Source organism: Oncorhynchus clarkii, chromosome 31 (assembly GCF_045791955.1).
Source record: "Oncorhynchus clarkii lewisi isolate Uvic-CL-2024 chromosome 31, UVic_Ocla_1.0, whole genome shotgun sequence".
In the NCBI taxonomy this organism is placed as follows: domain Eukaryota; kingdom Metazoa; phylum Chordata; class Actinopteri; order Salmoniformes; family Salmonidae; genus Oncorhynchus; species Oncorhynchus clarkii.
Genome location: NC_092177.1, coordinates 17,917,755 through 17,935,137, shown reverse-complemented (window position 1 = coordinate 17,935,137; position 17,383 = coordinate 17,917,755). Strand labels below are relative to the sequence as shown.

The following is a 17,383-nucleotide window of genomic DNA, read 5'->3' as shown; positions in this document are numbered from 1 at the left end:
AGATTTGATTAAGACTACCAAGGCATATTTCCAATAGAGAGCCAACGCTCTGATCATCAGGGTCTATCTCTGAATTCTCTAAGTTAAGTTTATAGTTTCAGTCGCCTGTCAGAGGCGTTGTGTCCAGAGGTTAGGGTGTGAGATAACCAAACAAGCCTGCTGGTCACTCTGACCCAAGCCTGACAGGTCAGAGCTGGAGGCATAGGAGACGGGCACACTGCTGCTGAGCTCCTATCCACAGCTCATGTCCAAGGGGTCACTTTGTGTCCCTATATGCACCCTGCTGATACCTGTGTTACTGCCTTGGAGCTTAGTGGGGTCTGTAGGGTAGAGGTGGTGCTGCTGGTGCTGGTAAATGTTTTCCCCCTGCTGGCTACAGGTGAAGTATGTGTCTGGATGGAGTCATCATAACTGGCCCTGATGCCTAACAGGCATCATCCAGATCCAGAGAAAGGAAATCAGTTGGTGGAGTCACTCTCAATGTCTATACCTCCTACATAGCAGTCAAGGTTGAGGAGCTCAGGGTCAGAGTCAGTGCAGGAGGGGGCAGGCTTTTCTATACATATACACTGCAACAGTTCCTGGTCTACAGGACGCTGAGCACTCGGCATCCAATCAGATGTGTCCCAGTGATAGCCTATTCGGGGCGAAAATGTTATCAGTGAAAAACAAGCATCAAAGTGTCTGTCTCCCCTTAGACACAAATACAGACATGCATAGATCATCTCAGTAGTCTGTTACTGTGACCATTGTTGGAGAATAGTCTGATAGGAGGTTTGGAGAATATAAACTGTGGATAATTATAGGGTGTCCAATCTAAAAAAAAAAAATAGGTAAAATAATGTGTAGATACTCCACTAAGAAAACCAATGGTCCAAACCTTATGTCTCCATCATAATCTGTTAAAAAGTTTACCCTTGTAGGATGGCCAAGATTAGGGTCACAGTAACTAACCTCATCATCTGTATTCTCCAATCAAGAGGACATAAAACAACAGAGGTAAGACAGATACAGTTGAAGTCGGACGTTTACATACACCTTAGCCGAATACATTTAAACTCAGTTTTTCACAATTCATGACATTTAATCCTTGTAAAAATTCCCTGTCTTAGGTCGGTTAGGATCACCCCTTTATTTTAAGAATGTGAAATGTCAGAATAATAGTAGAGAGAATGACTTATTTCAGCTTTTATTTCTTTCATCACTTTCCCAGTGGGTCAGAAGATTACATACACTCAATTGGTATTTGGTAGCATTGCCTTAAAATAGTTTAACTTGTGTCAAACATTTTGTGTTGCCTTTCACAAGCTTCCCACAATAAGTTGGGTGAATTTTGGCCCATTCCTCCTGACAGAGCTGGTGTAACTGAGTCAGGTTTGTAGGCCTCCTTGCTCGCACACGCCTTTTCCGTTCTGCCCACAAAATGTCTATAGGATTGAGGTCAGGGCTTTGTGATGGCCACTCCAATACCTTGACTTTGTTGTCCTTAAGCCATTTTGCCACAACTTTGGAAGTATGCTTGGGATCATTGTTCAATTGGAAGACCCATTTGCAACCAAGCTTTAACTTCCTGGCTGATGTCTTGAGATGTTGCTTCAACATATCCACATACTGTCACGTTCTGACCTCTATTTCCTTTGTTTTTGTATTTATTTAGTATGGTCAGGGCGTGAGTTGGGTGGGCAGTCTATGTTTGTTTTTCTATGTTTTGGGTCAGTTCTATGTTTTCGGCCTAGTATGGTTCTCAATCAGAGGCAGGTGTCATTAGTTGTCTCTGATTGAGAATCATACTTAGGTAGCCTGGGTTTCACTGTTTGTTTGTGGGTGATTGTTCCTGTTTTTGTGTTTTGCACCAGACAGGGCTGTTTTGAGTTCTCACGTTTCTTGTTTTGTTTTCGTTAGTTTGTTCATGTATAGTTTCGTCAATAAATACAATGAACAACCACCACGCTGCGCTTTGGTCCGCTTCTCTTCCTCCTACAGACGAACGCCGTTACAGAATCACCCACCACAACAGGACCAAGCGGTGTGGTAATGGGCAAAGGAAAAAGCAGCAGCAGGAGCAGCGCGAGGAGGTATGGACATGGGAGGACGAACTAGACGGTAAAGGACCTTGGGCTCAGCCAGGAGAGTATCGCCGCCCCAAGGAAGAACGGGAGGCGGCGAAAGCGGAGAGGCGCTGGTATGAGGAGGCAGCGCGGCGTCGTGGATGGAAGCCCGGGAGTCAGCCCCAAAAATTTCTTGGGGGGGGGCTAACAGGGAGTATGGCTACGCCAGGTAGGAGACCTGAGCCAACTTCCTGTGGTTACCGGGGGGCTAGAGAGACCGGGCAGGCACCGTGTTATGCTGTGGAGCGCACGGTGTCCCCAGTGCGGGTGCACAGCCCGGTGCGGTACATTCCAGCTCCGCGTATCGGCCGGGCTAGAGTGGGCATCGAGCCAAGTGCCATGAAGCCGGCTCTACGCATCTGGTCTCCAGTGCGTCTCCTTGGGCCGGCTTACATGGCACCAGCCTTGCGCACGGTGTCCCCGGTTCGCCTGCATAGCCCAGTGCGGGCTATTCCACCTCGCCGCACTGGCAGGGCGACCGGGACCATTCAACCGGGTAAGGTTGGGCAGGCTCGGTGCTCAAGAGCTCCAGTGCGCCTGCACGGCCCGGTCTATCCGTCACCACCTCCACACCCCAGCCCTCCGGTGGCAGCTCCCCGTACCAGGCTGTCTCTCCGGCCCATCCGTCCAGAGCCTTCCTCCTCTCCAGCGCTGCCGGAGTCTCCCGCCTCTCCGGCGCTACCAGAGCCTTCCTCTCCAGCGCTGCCGGAGTCTCCCGCCTCTCCGGCGCTACCAGAGCCTTCCTCTCCAGCGCTGCCGGAGCCTCCCGCCTGTCCGGCGCCTCTGCCGGAGCCTCCCGCCTGTCCGGCGCCTCTGCCGGAGCCTCCCGCCTGTCCGGCGCCTCTGCCGGAGCCTCCCGCCTGTCCGGCGCCTCTGCCGGAGCCTCCCGCCTGTCCGGCGTCTCTGCCGGAGCCTCCCGTCTGCCCAGCGCCAGCGCCGCCCGTCTGCCCAGTGCCGCCCGTCTGCCCAGCGCCGCCAGTGCCGCCCGTCTGCCCAGCGCCGCCAGTGCCGCCCGTCTGCCAGGAGCCGCCAATGCCGCCCGTCAGCCAGGGGCCGCCAGTGCCGCCCGTCAGCCAGGGGCCGCCAGTGCCGCCCGTCAGCCAGGGGCCGCCAGTGCCGCCAGTCAGCCAGGGGCCGCCAGTGCCGCCAGTCAGCCAGGGGCCGCCAGTGCCGCCAGTCAGCCAGGGGCCGCCAGTGCCGCCAGTCAACCAGGGGCCGCCAGTCAGCCAGGGGCCGCCAGTGCCGCCAGTCAGCCAGGGGCCGCTAGAGCCCCTCTGTCCCGAGCAGCTGCCACTCTGTCCCGAGCAGCTGCCCCTCTGTCCCGATCAGCTGTCCCTCTGTCTCGAGCAGCTGTCCCTCTGTCCCGAGCAGCTGTCCCTCTGTCCCGAGCAGCTGCTTCACCTCTGTCCCGAGCTGCCCCTCTGTCCCAAGCAGCCCCTCTGTCCAGTGGGGTCATTGAGAGGGGTGGGCATGGTGAGTAAGCCACGGAGGCGGACAATAAGGCGGACTGAGACAATGGTGAAGTGGGGTCCGCGTCCCGCGCCAGAGCCGCCACCGCGGACAGACGCCCACCCAGACCCTCCCCTATAGGTCAAGGTTTTGCGGCCGGAGTCCGCACCTTTGGGGGGGGGTACTGTCACGTTCTGACCTCTATTTCCTTTGTTTTTGTATTTATTTAGTATGGTCAGGGCGTGAGTTGGGTGGGCAGTCTATGTTTGTTTTTCTATGTTTTGGGTCAGTTCTATGTTTTCGGCCTAGTATGGTTCTCAATCAGAGGCAGGTGTCATTAGTTGTCTCTGATTGAGAATCATACTTAGGTAGCCTGGGTTTCACTGTTTGTTTGTGGGTGATTGTTCCTGTTTTTGTGTTTTGCACCAGACAGGGCTGTTTTGAGTTCTCACGTTTCTTGTTTTGTTTTCGTTAGTTTGTTCATGTATAGTTTCGTCAATAAATACAATGAACAACCACCACGCTGCGCTTTGGTCCGCTTCTCTTCCTCCTACAGACGAACGCCGTTACACATACTTTTCCTACCTCATAATGCCATCTATTTTGTGAAGTGCACCAGTCCCTCCAGCAGCAAAGCACCCACACAACATGATGCTGCCACCCCTGTGCTTCACGGTTGGGATGGTGTACTTCGGCTTGCAAGCCTCCCCCTTTTTTCCTCCAAACATAACGATGGTCATTATGGTCAAACAGTTCTATTTTTGTTTCATCAGACCAGAGGACATTTCTCCAAAAAGTATGATCTTTGTCCCCATGTGCAGTCTGTCTTTTTTATGACGGTTTGGGAGCAGTGGCTTCTTCCTTGCTGAGCGGGCTTTCAGGTTATGTCGATATAGGGCTTGTTTTACTGTGGATATAGATACTTTTGCACCTGTTTCCTCCAGCATCTTCACAAGGTCCTTTGCTGTTGTTCTGGGATTGATTTGCACTTTTCGCACCAAAGTACGTTCATCTCTAGCAGACAGAACACGTCTCCTTCCTGAGCGGTATGACGGCTGCGTGGTACCATGGTGTTTATACTTGCGTACTATTGTTTGTACAGATGAACGTGGTACCTTCAGGTGTTTGGAAATTGCTCCCAAGGATGAACCAGACTTGTGGAGGTCTACAATTTTTTTCTGAGGTCTTGGCTGATTTCTTTTGATTTCCCCAAGCAAAGAGGCACTGAGTCTGAAGGTAGGCCATGAAATACATCCACAGGTACGCCTCCAATTGACTCAAATTATGTCAATTAGCCTATAAGAAGCTTCTAAAGCCATGACATCATTTTCCTGAGTTTTCCAAGCTGTTTAAAGGCACAGTCAACTTAGTGTATGTAAACTTCTGACCCACTGGAATTGTGATACAGTGAATTATAAGTGAAATAATCTGTCTGTAAACAATTGTTGGAAAAATTACTTGTGTCATGCACAAAGTAGATGTTCTAACCGACTTGCCAAAACTATTTGTGGAGTGGTTTTAATGACACCAACATAAGTGTATGTAAACTTCCAACTTCAACTGTAGATATCAATTTTGAGACATGACATTTTAATATTTTAGTATAAGCTTTTCATATTAATGAGACATTACTCAGAAAAACAAGTGTATCTCTATGAAATGTCAACCGAGCACTGAGCGTACTGCAAGCTATTTATTTCAGTCTTTTACATTTCATTTTCAACATATTCAAATAAGGATTGATAGACAATTTCATTAAAAACATTATTTTGATGAATTTATTCATACTATTTCTTCCACAAGATATAGTCCTGACCCAAATCTGGGGTTGCAACACAAGCCGGCTGGTCGTTCGTTCTATCGGTTCGGTTGCCAGAGACACAATCCAGTAGTTAAGTCTTTTTGTTCTAAATGTATAGACACAATGTTCCGTTGCCATGATGGCTGGCAACGTTCTTATCCCTTGCCTGCTAGCTAATCAACTTTGACTAACAGTCAAGTCAAACAGTGTAGCCAGAATAACAGCAAAGTAGCTGCATTTGCGTTTGTTTAAGCTGTTTTCTAGTGACTTTTTGGGGGATACATCCATAACAATAAGCTAATGATGTGTGATTTCGCCTGGCCTAGAAAATGTGCTCTCTTGCAAGGCCACTGTTCAGAGGAGATAGCCAACTACACAGCTAAAACAATGATTTCAAACTGAAGCTGGAATGACAACAAACTAGCTGCATGTCGTGTTTTTCTATTGACATGTCTTTGTATATATCCATAAAATGATGATTCATGATTTCGACTGGCTGAGAAAAGCTGCCAACCTGTCTGTTTCGTCCCGGCACCACATTCATTACCATAGAACAGCTGGAGACTGAATTTCAATATTGAAACAGACAACAAGGTTATGACACATCTCCGCTGTTGAAAACCAAATGCTAGTCTAAAAGAAACGGGAGATAATGTCTAGATGCTTTTTACAATGTAGATCTAGTATATAAAATGCCTGTCTGAGCTGATGCGACTGTGGATTGCGCAGTCAGACGGAACAGATTAAATAGGCATTTTAACGTCATAGATTTAGCCGGTGGTAACTTGTGGAATAGACATGGGCTGGAATGCATTTTTAACCAATCAGCATCCAGTATTAGACCCAACCGTTGTATAATTAATCTTTTTGCGACCCCCCGGGAAGAACTTTGCAGACAACCACAGCATATAAAATCCTCAAAAGTCACGGTGAGAAGATCTTGGTACGTATTATTGGATGTATTAGGTTACAAAATACAACTTTTAGGATACAATGTTAATGATATTTTAGAGAAAGACCTCACGGAGTGATTCAGAACATGAACAATCATATTTGTCTTGGTAAAATGTATTTTATAACATAAGGAAGTGATATTCCATCACCAAACACATTTTCGGCACCTAATAATTAGTGATCTCACAACATCATTGTGAAATCTCCTCTATATTAAATCAGATTAGACACCAGCAGGCCTTCAGCAGCACATTCAAGGGTAAGATGTTATAGAGGGTTTCGGAGTACAATTCTGCATTCGCTGCGGTAAGCTAACAGAGCATGAGAGGAGGGAAGACAAGCACATCATCTCTGGTGTTTTGAAGAACACAAGCCCAGTAATGACAGCTGAGAGAGAAATACAATATTTCAAGAGTTTACACTACAAAGAGACAAATTAACACCCATGGGAGTCAGTGTATTGGACTGATGCCTACTGAAGAGCATATGCTGCATGTAAAGATGTAGCCAGAACCACTGGGACCTCTAGCCAGAATCACTTACAGCCAACATTACCTCATCTACTGACTCCCTAAACACAATTATCTACTGACTCCCTGAACACAGTGGCATGCAAAAGTATTCACCCCCTTGGCACTTTTCCTATTTTGTTGCCTTACAATCTGGAATTAAAATTGGGGGCTTGTATCATTTGATTTACACAACATGCCTACCACTTTGAAGATGCAAAATATGTTTGATTGTGAAACAAACAAGAAATAACAACAACAAAAAACATAACTTGAGCGTGTATAACTATTCACCCCCCCAAAGTCAATACTTTGAATACCAACCTTCTGCAGCAATTACAGCTGCTAGTCTCTTGGGGTACGTGTCTATAAGCTTGGCACATCTAGCCACTGGGATTTTTGCCCATTATTCAAGGCAAAACTGCTCCAGCTCCTTCAAGTTGGATGGGTTCCACTGGTGTACAGCAATCTTTAAGTCATACCACAGATTCTCAATTGGATTGAGGTCTGGGCTTTGACTAGGCCATTCCAAGACATTTGAATGTTTCCCCTTAAACCACTGGAGTGTTGCTTTAGCAGAATGCTTTGGTTCATTGTCCTGCTGGAAGGTGAACCTCCGTCCCAATCTCAAATCTCTGGAAGACAGGTAGAAGGTGTTGCCTAATAACATGCATTAGCCTGGATTCCAGCACTTACACTGATGTCTCATTGGGTCATTGTCCTGCTGGAAGGTGAACCTCTGTCCCAGTCTCAAATCTCTGGAAGACTGAAACAGGTTTCCCTCAAGAATTTCCCTGTATTTAGCACCATCCATCATCATTCCTTCAATTCTGACCAGTTTCCCAATCCCTGCCGATGAAAAACATGCTGCCACCACCATGCTTCACGGTGGGGATGAAATTCTCGGGGTGATGAGAGGTGTTGGGTTTGCGCCAGACATAGACATAGCGCCAGACATCCTTGATGGCCAAAAAGCTCAATTTTAGTCTCATCTGACCAGAGTACCTTCTTCCATATGCTTGGGGTGTCTCCCACATGCCTTTTGGCGAACACCAACCGTGTTTGCTTATTTTTTTCTTTCAACAATTACTTTTTTATGGCCACTCTTCCATAAAGCCCAGCTCTGTGGAGTGTATGGCTTAAAGCTGACCACGACTCCATTTTGTTGATCCCTGCCTACAGACAGAAACTAAAACAAGAGGCTCCCACGCTGAGGTCTGTCCAACGCTGGTCCGACCAAGCTGACTCCACACTCCAAGACTGCTTCCATCACGTGGACTGGGACATGTTTCGTATTGCATCAGACAACAACATTGACGAATACGCTGATTCGGTGTGCGAGTTCATTAGAACGTGCGTTGAAGATGTCGTTCCCATAGCAACGATTAAAACATTCCCTAACCAGAAACCGTGGATTGATGGCAGCATTCGTGTGAAACTGAAAGCGCGAACCACTGCTTTTAATCAGGGCAAGGTGTCTGGTAACATGACCGAATACAAACAGTGCAGCTATTCCCTCCGCAAAGCTATCAAACAAGCTAAGCGTCAGTACAGAGACAAAGTAGAATCTCAATTCAACGGCTCAGACACAAGAGGCATGTGGCAGGGTCTACAGTCAATCACGGACTACAGGAAGAAATCCAGCCCAGTCACGGACCAGGATGTCCTGCTCCCAGGCAGACTAAATAACTTTTTTGCCCGCTTTGAGGACAATACAGTGCCACTGACACGGCCTGCAACGAAAACTTGCGGTCTCTCCTTCACTGAAGCCGAGGTGAGTAAGACATTTAAACGTGTTAACCCTCGCAAGGCTGCAGGCCCAGACGGCATCCCCAGCCGCGCCCTCAGAGCATGCGCAGACCAGCTGGCCGGTGTGTTTACGGACATATTCAATCAATCCCTACACCAGTCTGCTGTTCCCACATGCTTCAAGAGGGCCACCATTGTTCCTGTTCCCAAGAAAGCTAAGGTAACTGAGCTAAACGACTACCGCCCCGTAGCACTCACTTCCGTCATCATGAAGTGCTTTGAGAGACTAGTCAAGGACCATATCACCTCCACCCTACCTGACACCCTAGACCCACTCCAATTTGCTTACCGCCCAAATAGGTCCACAGACGATGCAATCTCAACCACACTGCACACTGCCCTAACCCATCTGGACAAGAGGAATACCTATGTGAGAATGCTGTTCATTGACTACAGCTCGGCATTCAACACCATAGTACCCTCCAAGCTCGTCATCAAGCTCGAGACCCTGGGTCTCGACCCCGCCCTGTGCAACTGGGTACTGGACTTCCTGACGGGCCGCCCCCAGGTGGTGAGGGTAGGCAACAACATCTCCTCCCCGCTGATCCTCAACACTGGGGCCCCACAAGGGTGCGTTCTGAGCCCTCTCCTGTACTCCCTGTTCACCCACGACTGCGTGGCCACGCACGCCTCCAACTCAATCATCAAGTTTGCGGACGACACAACAGTGGTAGGCTTGATTACCAACAACGACGAGACGGCCTACAGGGAGGAGGTGAGGGCCCTCGGAGTGTGGTGTCAGGAAAATAACCTCACACTCAACGTCAACAAAACTAAGGAGATGATTGTGGACTTCAGGAAACAGCAGAGGGAACACCCCCCTATCCACATCGATGGAACAGTAGTGGAGAGGGTAGCAAGTTTTAAGTTCCTCGGCATACACATCACAGACAAACTGAATTGGTCCACTCACACAGACAGCATTGTGAAGAAGGCGCAGCAGCGCCTCTTCAACCTCAGGAGGCTGAAGAAATTCGGCTTGTCACCAAAAGCACTCACAAACTTCTACAGATGCACAATCGAGAGCATCCTGGCGGGCTGTATCACCGCCTGGTACGGCAACTGCTCCGCCCTCAACCGTAAGGCTCTCCAGAGGGTAGTGAGGTCTGCACAACGCATCACCGGGGGCAAACTACCTGCCCTCCAGGACACCTACACCACCCGATGTCACAGGAAGGCCATAAAGATCATCAAGGACATCAACCACCCGAGCCACTGCCTGTTCACCCCGCTATCATCCAGAAGGCGAGGTCAGTACAGGTGCATCAAAGCTGGGACCGAGAGACTGAAAAACAGCTTCTATCTCAAGGCTATCAGACTGTTAAACAGCCACCACTAACATTGAGTGGCTGCTGCCAACACACTGACACTGACTCAACTCCAGCCACTTTAATAATGGGAATTGATGGGAAATGATGTAAATATATCACTAGCCACTTTAAACAATGCTACCTTATATAATGTTACTTACCCTACATTATTCATCTCATAGGCATACGTATATACTGTACTCTATATCATCGACTGTATCCTTATGTAATACATGTATCACTAGCCACTTTAACTATGCCACTTTGTTTACATACTCATCTCATATGTATATACTGTACTCGATACAATCTACTGTATCTGCCTATGCTGCTCTGTACCATCACTCATTCATATATCCTTATGTACATATTCTTTATCCCCTCACACTGTGTACAAGACAGTAGTTTTGGAATTGTTAGTTAGATTACTTGTTGGTTATTACTGCATTGTCAGAACTAGAAGCACAAGCATTTCGCTACACTCGCATTAACATCTGCTAACCATGTGTATGTGACAAATAAAATTTGATTTGATTTGATTTGACTTGATGGACAGATACTCCAATCTCCGGTGTGGAGCTTTGCAGCTCCTTCAGGGTTATCTTTGGTCTCTTTGTTGCCTCTCTGATTAATGCCCTCCTTGCCTGGTCTGTGAGTTTTGGTGGGCAGCCCTCTCTTGTCAGGTTTGTTGTGGTGCCACATTATTTATATTTTTTAATAATGAATTTAATGGTGCTCCGTGGGATGCTCAAAGTTTTGGAAATGTTTTATAACCCAACCCTGATCTGTACTCATCCACAACTTTCTCCCTGACCTGTTTGGAGAGCTCCACGGTCTTAATGGTGCCGTTCGGAACAGGTGTATACATACTGAGATCATGTGACACTTAGATTGCACACAGATGGACTTTATTTAAGTCATTATGTGACTTCTGAAGGTAATTGGTTGCACCAGATCTTATTTCGGGGCTTCACAGTAAAGGGGGTGATTACATATGCATTCACCACTTTTCTGTTAAAAAAAAGTTATTAATTTCACTTCACCAATTTGGCCTATTTTGTGTATATCAATTACATGAAATCCAAACAAAAATCCATTTAAATTACAGGTTGTAATGCAACAAAATAGGAAAAACGCAACGTGGGATGAATACTTTTGCAAGGCACTGTGTCTCCTGCCTCCCTGAACACAACTATCTCCTGAAACAACTAGTGTAGTATAAGATAGGAATGATACCTTATTTTCCACAGTAAATACTGTGTGATTGAAGTCCTATGAGGGCTAAGGAGGGAGTGACGAGAGAAATCTAACATTAGCACACAATAAATGTACCAAATACTACATAGGGTGAATACTCCATTGAGTAATGGAGGTGGAAATAAATAGATGGGAATTTAACCATATGTTTCAAAATAAACAAATGCTAATGGTATGGATTGGAACCACAGAAGCCACAAACTACACTTAACACAAGAGTTCAGGACAACACAAGGATGTGATCTTACACTTACATCAGGAGACTATCAGGAGACTGTAAAACTATCAGGAGACTATCAGTTGATTGCCAGACTATCAGTACTGTACATGTAGATTGTCAGACTATCAGCAGACTATCAAGAGATTGTAAGACTATCAGGAGACTATTGGGCTACTTCCCACAATTTCAATGTAAATGACAACTTACACTGTGCCCCCTGTTAAACCCTGACCTGGGGCTGTGCATAGATTTAATCCAAACTGGAGCTGAGACTAGAGAAAAGGAGAGGAAGAAGGACAAGTGACACAAGAGAGAACACTCATTCAGAGGTATCATTACAGGTAGGTGTTGCCTAATAACATGCATTAGCCTGGATTCCAGCACTTACACTGTGATGTCTCACCCTGTCATCTTAGACGAGTAATGAAACCTACCGTTCTCATCTCCTGATCCTGACTGGTAGGAACAGAGGGACTCTGAGGCACTGCTACGGTTTTCCAGGTCTTTCCTAGATCTCTGAGTGGAGACCGGATCCAGCTCCACTACCTCTTCTGGGGGAGACAAAGGTACAAATCACTTATGACCTTGCTGATGAAGATGAGATTGTTTGATTCACCATAAACACAAAGGTATCATACTGTACTATATGTAAATCCACATCAAATGTGCAATTTAATTTAGTTGTTTACAATAAAAATACATGCAGGTTATCAAAGTAAAGCTGATAGGTCAAAATGTGAAAACTATGAATGACAAAACAGTGTCTTCTCATTTCCCGCTCCCAGCCTCCAGTCATCTGCTCTCTCACCATCATAGGGGTAGTCCCAGCAGGGTTTCTGGATGGACTCCGTCTCTGAAGGGGTGTTGGAATGCAGGCGGCGTGGCAGGGTGGGAGCCACACTGCACACTGCCACCCCTCTCCTCAGCATGGGCAGGGGGTCTGGGTCAGGGGTGCTGTGCTCTGTGGGTTCCACCAACCCAAGACCTTCGCAGGAACCCTTGTTCAGGTTGTGGCGTGAGTTGCTGGGGTAACTAGGGGTATAGGAGATGGGTCTAACTGGGATCTGTGGTGGAACGTCCAAGTAGACTGGGACTCCCCGGCTGGACTTGACCTCCAGGTAAGCTCTCCCAAAGAACTCTTTACCATCTTCATCCTTAAGGTTCAAAGTTCGAACGTCACAATTATTTGTCATATATTCAAAAATACAATCAATCACTTACTGACAACAGATATGATACCTCATATTCCTTAGATCTGTCCTGTTTGGCCCTCTTCCGGACGGCTACAAAGAGCAGAGACAGGCCGAAGATGGTAACCAGGAACAGGGCCATTCCAAGGAGTTCCTCCAGGCCGATGGACCAGCTGGTGAACAGCAGCTCGTTCCTGACCAACACCTCAAGCTCACACTGCCGCCCAGCGAACCCCACCACGCAGCTACAGTTGAAGGAGCCGTAGGTGTTTACACACACACCTCCGTTAGAGCAGAGGCTCTCTGTCTGCATACACTCATCTACATCCCCAAGGCACCTGGACAGAAGAACACCGTCCAGAGTCACATTCACATACAGCATCTATATGGAGTGTGTTCCAAATGGTCCCAATATAGTGCACTACTTCTGACCAGAGCTCTGTAGTGCACTATGTAGGGAATAGGGTGCCATTTGGGATGCAAACATCCAGAACCTATATACAGTATATATTGCAGCTCTGGCATAGTGTGACATCATGGATGTGTCATACCAAACCCGGAGTGGAAGAATGCGGGTTAGTGAGAGTAATGGATGTTTCTGCTTACCGTTCCCCCTGAAACCCCGGCTCACACTCACACACAGCCCCATCCAGACTGTCGATACAATGTCCACTGTTTCTGCAGGGGTTATCTTTGCAGTACGGACCAACCGCACACCTGGAACATAGACACGCTTTTTAACTTCCCATACATCATCTATTGTCTTCAGTTTTTCACCAACAACAACAATGCTATGAGAAATGTCCAACCCCACAGGATAGCAGACACGTGACTAACACTATAGCGTTCTAAAGTCTCAGAACTGTTTTGTGGTGGTTTCTTCTTTCATAACCCATTAAGGTCCTCACCATAAAGGCACAGTGCTTTCAGAAAGTATTCACATCCCTTGACTTTTTACACATATTGTTGTGTTACAGCCATATTTGAGCCACTGGCCTACTTACAATACCCCATAACGTGGAATTATTTTTTTCCAAAAATGAAAAGCTGAAATATCTTGAGTCAATGAGAATTTAACCCTTTTGTTATGGCAAGCCTAAATAAGTTCAGGAGTAAAAATGTGCTTAACAAATCACATAACAATTGCATGGGCTCACTCTGTATGCAATCACCTTCCAGCAGGACAATAACCTAAAACACAAGGCCAAATCTACACTGGAGTTGTTTACCAAGAAGACAGTGAATGTTCCTGAGTGGCCTAGTTTCAGTTTTGACTACTTGTATGGCAAGACTGAAAATGGATGTTCAGCAATTGTTGTCCGGACCTCTGGCAGTCTGTATGAAGGTGCCACAGGGTTCAATTCTAGGGCCGACTCTTTTCTCTGTATACATCAATGATGTTGCTCTTGCTGCTGGTGATTCTCTGATCCACCTCTACGCAGACGACACCATTCTGTATACTTCTGTCCCTTCTTAGGACACTGTGTTAACTAACTTCCAGACAAGCTTCAATGCCATACAACTCTCCTTCCGTGGCCTCCAACTGCTCTTAAATTCAAGTAAAACTAAATGCATGCTCTTCAACCGATCACTGCCCGCTTCTACACAGTGCCATCTGTTTTGTCACCAAAGCCCCATATACTATCCACCACTGTGACCTGTATGCTCTCGTTGGCTGGCCCTCATTTCATATTCGTCGCCAAACCCACTGGCTCCAGGTCATCTATAAGTCTTTACTAGGTAAAGCTATGCCTTATCTCAGCTCACTGGTCACCATAGCAGCACCCACCCGTAGCATGCGCTCCAGCAGGTATATTTCACTGATCACCCCCAAAGCCAATTCCCTCTTTGGCCGCCTTTCCTTTCAGTTCTCTGCTGCCAATGACTGGAACGAATTGCAAAAATCACTGAAGCTGGAGACCCATATCTCCCTCTCTAACTTAAAGCATCAGCTGTCAGAGCAGCTCACATATCATTGCACCTGTACATAGCCGATCTGTAAATAGCCCATCCAACTACCTCATCCCCATATTGTTATTTTTTTTCTGCTCCTTTGCACCCCAATATCTCTACTTGCACATTCATCTTCTGCACACCTATCACTCCAGTGTAATTGATAAATTGTAATTACTTCACCACGACGGCCTATTTATTGCCTTACCTCCTTAATCTTACCTCATTTGCACACACTGTATATAGATTTTTTCTATTGCGTTATTGACTGTACGTTTGTTTATTCCATGTGTAACTCTGTGTTGTTTGTGTCGCACTGCTTTGCTTTATCTTGACCAGGTCGCAGTTGTAAATGAGAACTTGGTCTCAACTGTCCTACTTGGTTAAATCAAGGTGAAATAAAAAAATAAAAATGATCAACAACCAATGTGACAGCTTGAAGAATGTTGAAATTAATAATGGCAAAATGTTGTACAATTCTGGTGTGGAAAGACTTACCTAGAAAAGCTCACAGCTGTAATCGCTGCCAAAGGGGCTTCTACAAAGTATTGACTCAGGGGTGTGAATACTTATGTAAATGAGATATTTCTGTGTTGAACTGAGGTCTGTGCCCAGAGGGAAGGTTATATCTGGCACGGAATGTTAAAATGATTCACATTTCCATAGAAAAGTACAGACATTTATGATTAAATAAAGAGAATAGCCTTCCTTCTTTCTAATCACATCATCAAATATATTAATTAATGTTCATCACACATTTCTTAAAGCGATAGCTCTCGAAAATGACAAATATACTACATCCTATGGATAACTAGCAGCATTGCTAAAGCTTAGCTCTGGATGAGTAAACTGATATGTGTGTCTGGTCTCTGACACCCAAAGTCAGTAAACTACTTGCTAGTTCTAAATAAAATGTGGTAAGTTTGACATTTTTGTGAAATACCTCTTCCTTGGAGGTTTTGGTATTGATATAGAACATGACAAAAACAGCCCTAAACATGCCCTAAGGCACCTGTATTTATTAAGTGCTGGGAAAAAGAGGACCAGAACCTATGATATGAATAATCAAGGACTTGGGACTAGAACCCATGATATGAATAATCGAAGACCTGGAACTAGAACCCATTATATGAATAATCAAGAACTTGGAACTATAAGGTCCTACCTGTAAAATGTATAGTTTGGAGTTAATGAGTATTTTTCAAGTCCCAGAACTATTTTGTGATGTCTTCCTCTTTCATGACTCAATAAATATATGACCTTACATACAGTTCATTTTGATTGGCAGCCCAGCATTGTGTGATTGGATTGCAGATATAACCCTCAAAGCATTAAGTTAAAAGGTGTTTGCGCACAAAGAACATTCAGATTTTTCATTGTAAATTTACTTTAGAACATCTCTGACAGATCTCACATGTAAAGGACCACCTAATGAGCAACTCTATGTGAATAACTCATTTTTTTACCAAGATGTCAAATAGAATCTCAAGGTCACGATTGATAATGTCCCAACTGTCCCTGTTTCCTATACAGTGCACTACTTTCAACCAGAACCCTAAGGGTCATGGTCAAAAGTAGTGCACTACAAAGGAATAAGGTGCCATTTGGGACACATTATTCCAAATTTCAGTTCACAATGGGTAACTGCTCTATATTACCGTGGTCCTGAGTACTGTCCTCTACACTGGCAGTAAAAGTCCTGGTTGTCCAGCACACAGGTTCCTCCATATAGACAGGGGTTGGAGGAACAGGGGCTAGCTGCCACCTCACAGTGAGACCCCATGAACAAGTCACTGCATTTACAGAAGTAACCTGCAATAGAAACAAGTGTATAATGTACAAAATAATATATATAGGATAACAAGATGTTTGAGACCAATATGTTCTGTATAGACTGTGAATAGGGCTGTATGGGGATTTATCTATGGCAATAAATGGTGTCTGTCTCCTACCTCCATGAGGCAGAGTGGAGCAGGTTCCTCCATTCATACAGGGCTGAGAGGAGCAGTCTGGAGCAGGGAGGGCCCCACAGCCTGGTGCCACCCCCACCACCTCCTCTACTAGAACATGGGCCTGGTCCTCAGTGTCCAGGTTCAGATCATAGCCATTAAACCTGACAAAATAAAATCAACAGTTATTTAGTCATTTCACAAGCAAGTTTGTCACAAATCAATTACAAAAAGAAAAATAAATAAACAATAAGGTTGACAAAATGGAGGGAAACATCAAATACCTGACTGCCTCAATACAACCCTGAAGATCACGACTGTGAGAGACTGGCAAACGCTGTGAGGCTGTCTTTGCTGTCCTCTGCTGGTCGGATTCAGAAACACCACCCAGGAACAGGCTTCCGTCCAGGTTGAGGGAGCGGAGTGTGCCTGGTGCCGTGCCCGAGGCCGTGTAGAGCTGATCCAGAACCAGCATGGCGTGGTTGCCGTTTACCTCAAGGGATACGGTGTGCCACTGGCCATCACTGACCTGCGCACTGTGGATAGAGACGATGCCTGGACCACTGCCACAGTCAAACTGGTACTGCAGCCTACCGTCCACTATCTGGGGGCAGGAGTGGGTACATAAAGATAGGAAATGGCTGTTAGGCCTGGGAATTGCCAGGGACCTCACGATACGATATCATCACGATACTTTGGTACCGATTCGATATGTATTGCGATTCTCATGATTCTATATACACTATATATACAAAAGTATGTGGATAACCCTTCAAATTAGTGGATTCGGATATTTCAGCCACACCCGTTGCTGACAGGTGTATAAAATTGAGCACACGGCCATGCAATCTCCATATACACACATTGGCAGTAG

At 46.0% G+C, this 17,383-nt stretch overlaps 1 protein-coding gene across 1 annotated transcript in view; it reads right to left on the bottom strand.

The window, feature by feature from the left end:
• Positions 1-593: 593 nt before the first annotated feature.
• Positions 594-17,383, bottom strand: part of LOC139391087 (FAT atypical cadherin 1b) — a 46,244-nt gene continuing 29,454 nt past the window's right edge. Inside the window, exons 25-34 of the mRNA XM_071138599.1 lie at positions 16,794-17,113; positions 16,513-16,673; positions 16,219-16,372; positions 13,214-13,324; positions 12,657-12,945; positions 12,226-12,571; positions 11,852-11,968; positions 11,625-11,689; positions 11,177-11,221; positions 594-637 (exon numbers count right to left, since the gene is read on the bottom strand). Coding sequence (XP_070994700.1) covers positions 11,213-11,221; positions 11,625-11,689; positions 11,852-11,968; positions 12,226-12,571; positions 12,657-12,945; positions 13,214-13,324; positions 16,219-16,372; positions 16,513-16,673; positions 16,794-17,113 — 1,572 coding nt within the window. The 3' untranslated portion in view covers positions 594-637; positions 11,177-11,212. The remainder of the gene's footprint in view (positions 638-11,176; positions 11,222-11,624; positions 11,690-11,851; positions 11,969-12,225; positions 12,572-12,656; positions 12,946-13,213; positions 13,325-16,218; positions 16,373-16,512; positions 16,674-16,793; positions 17,114-17,383) is intronic.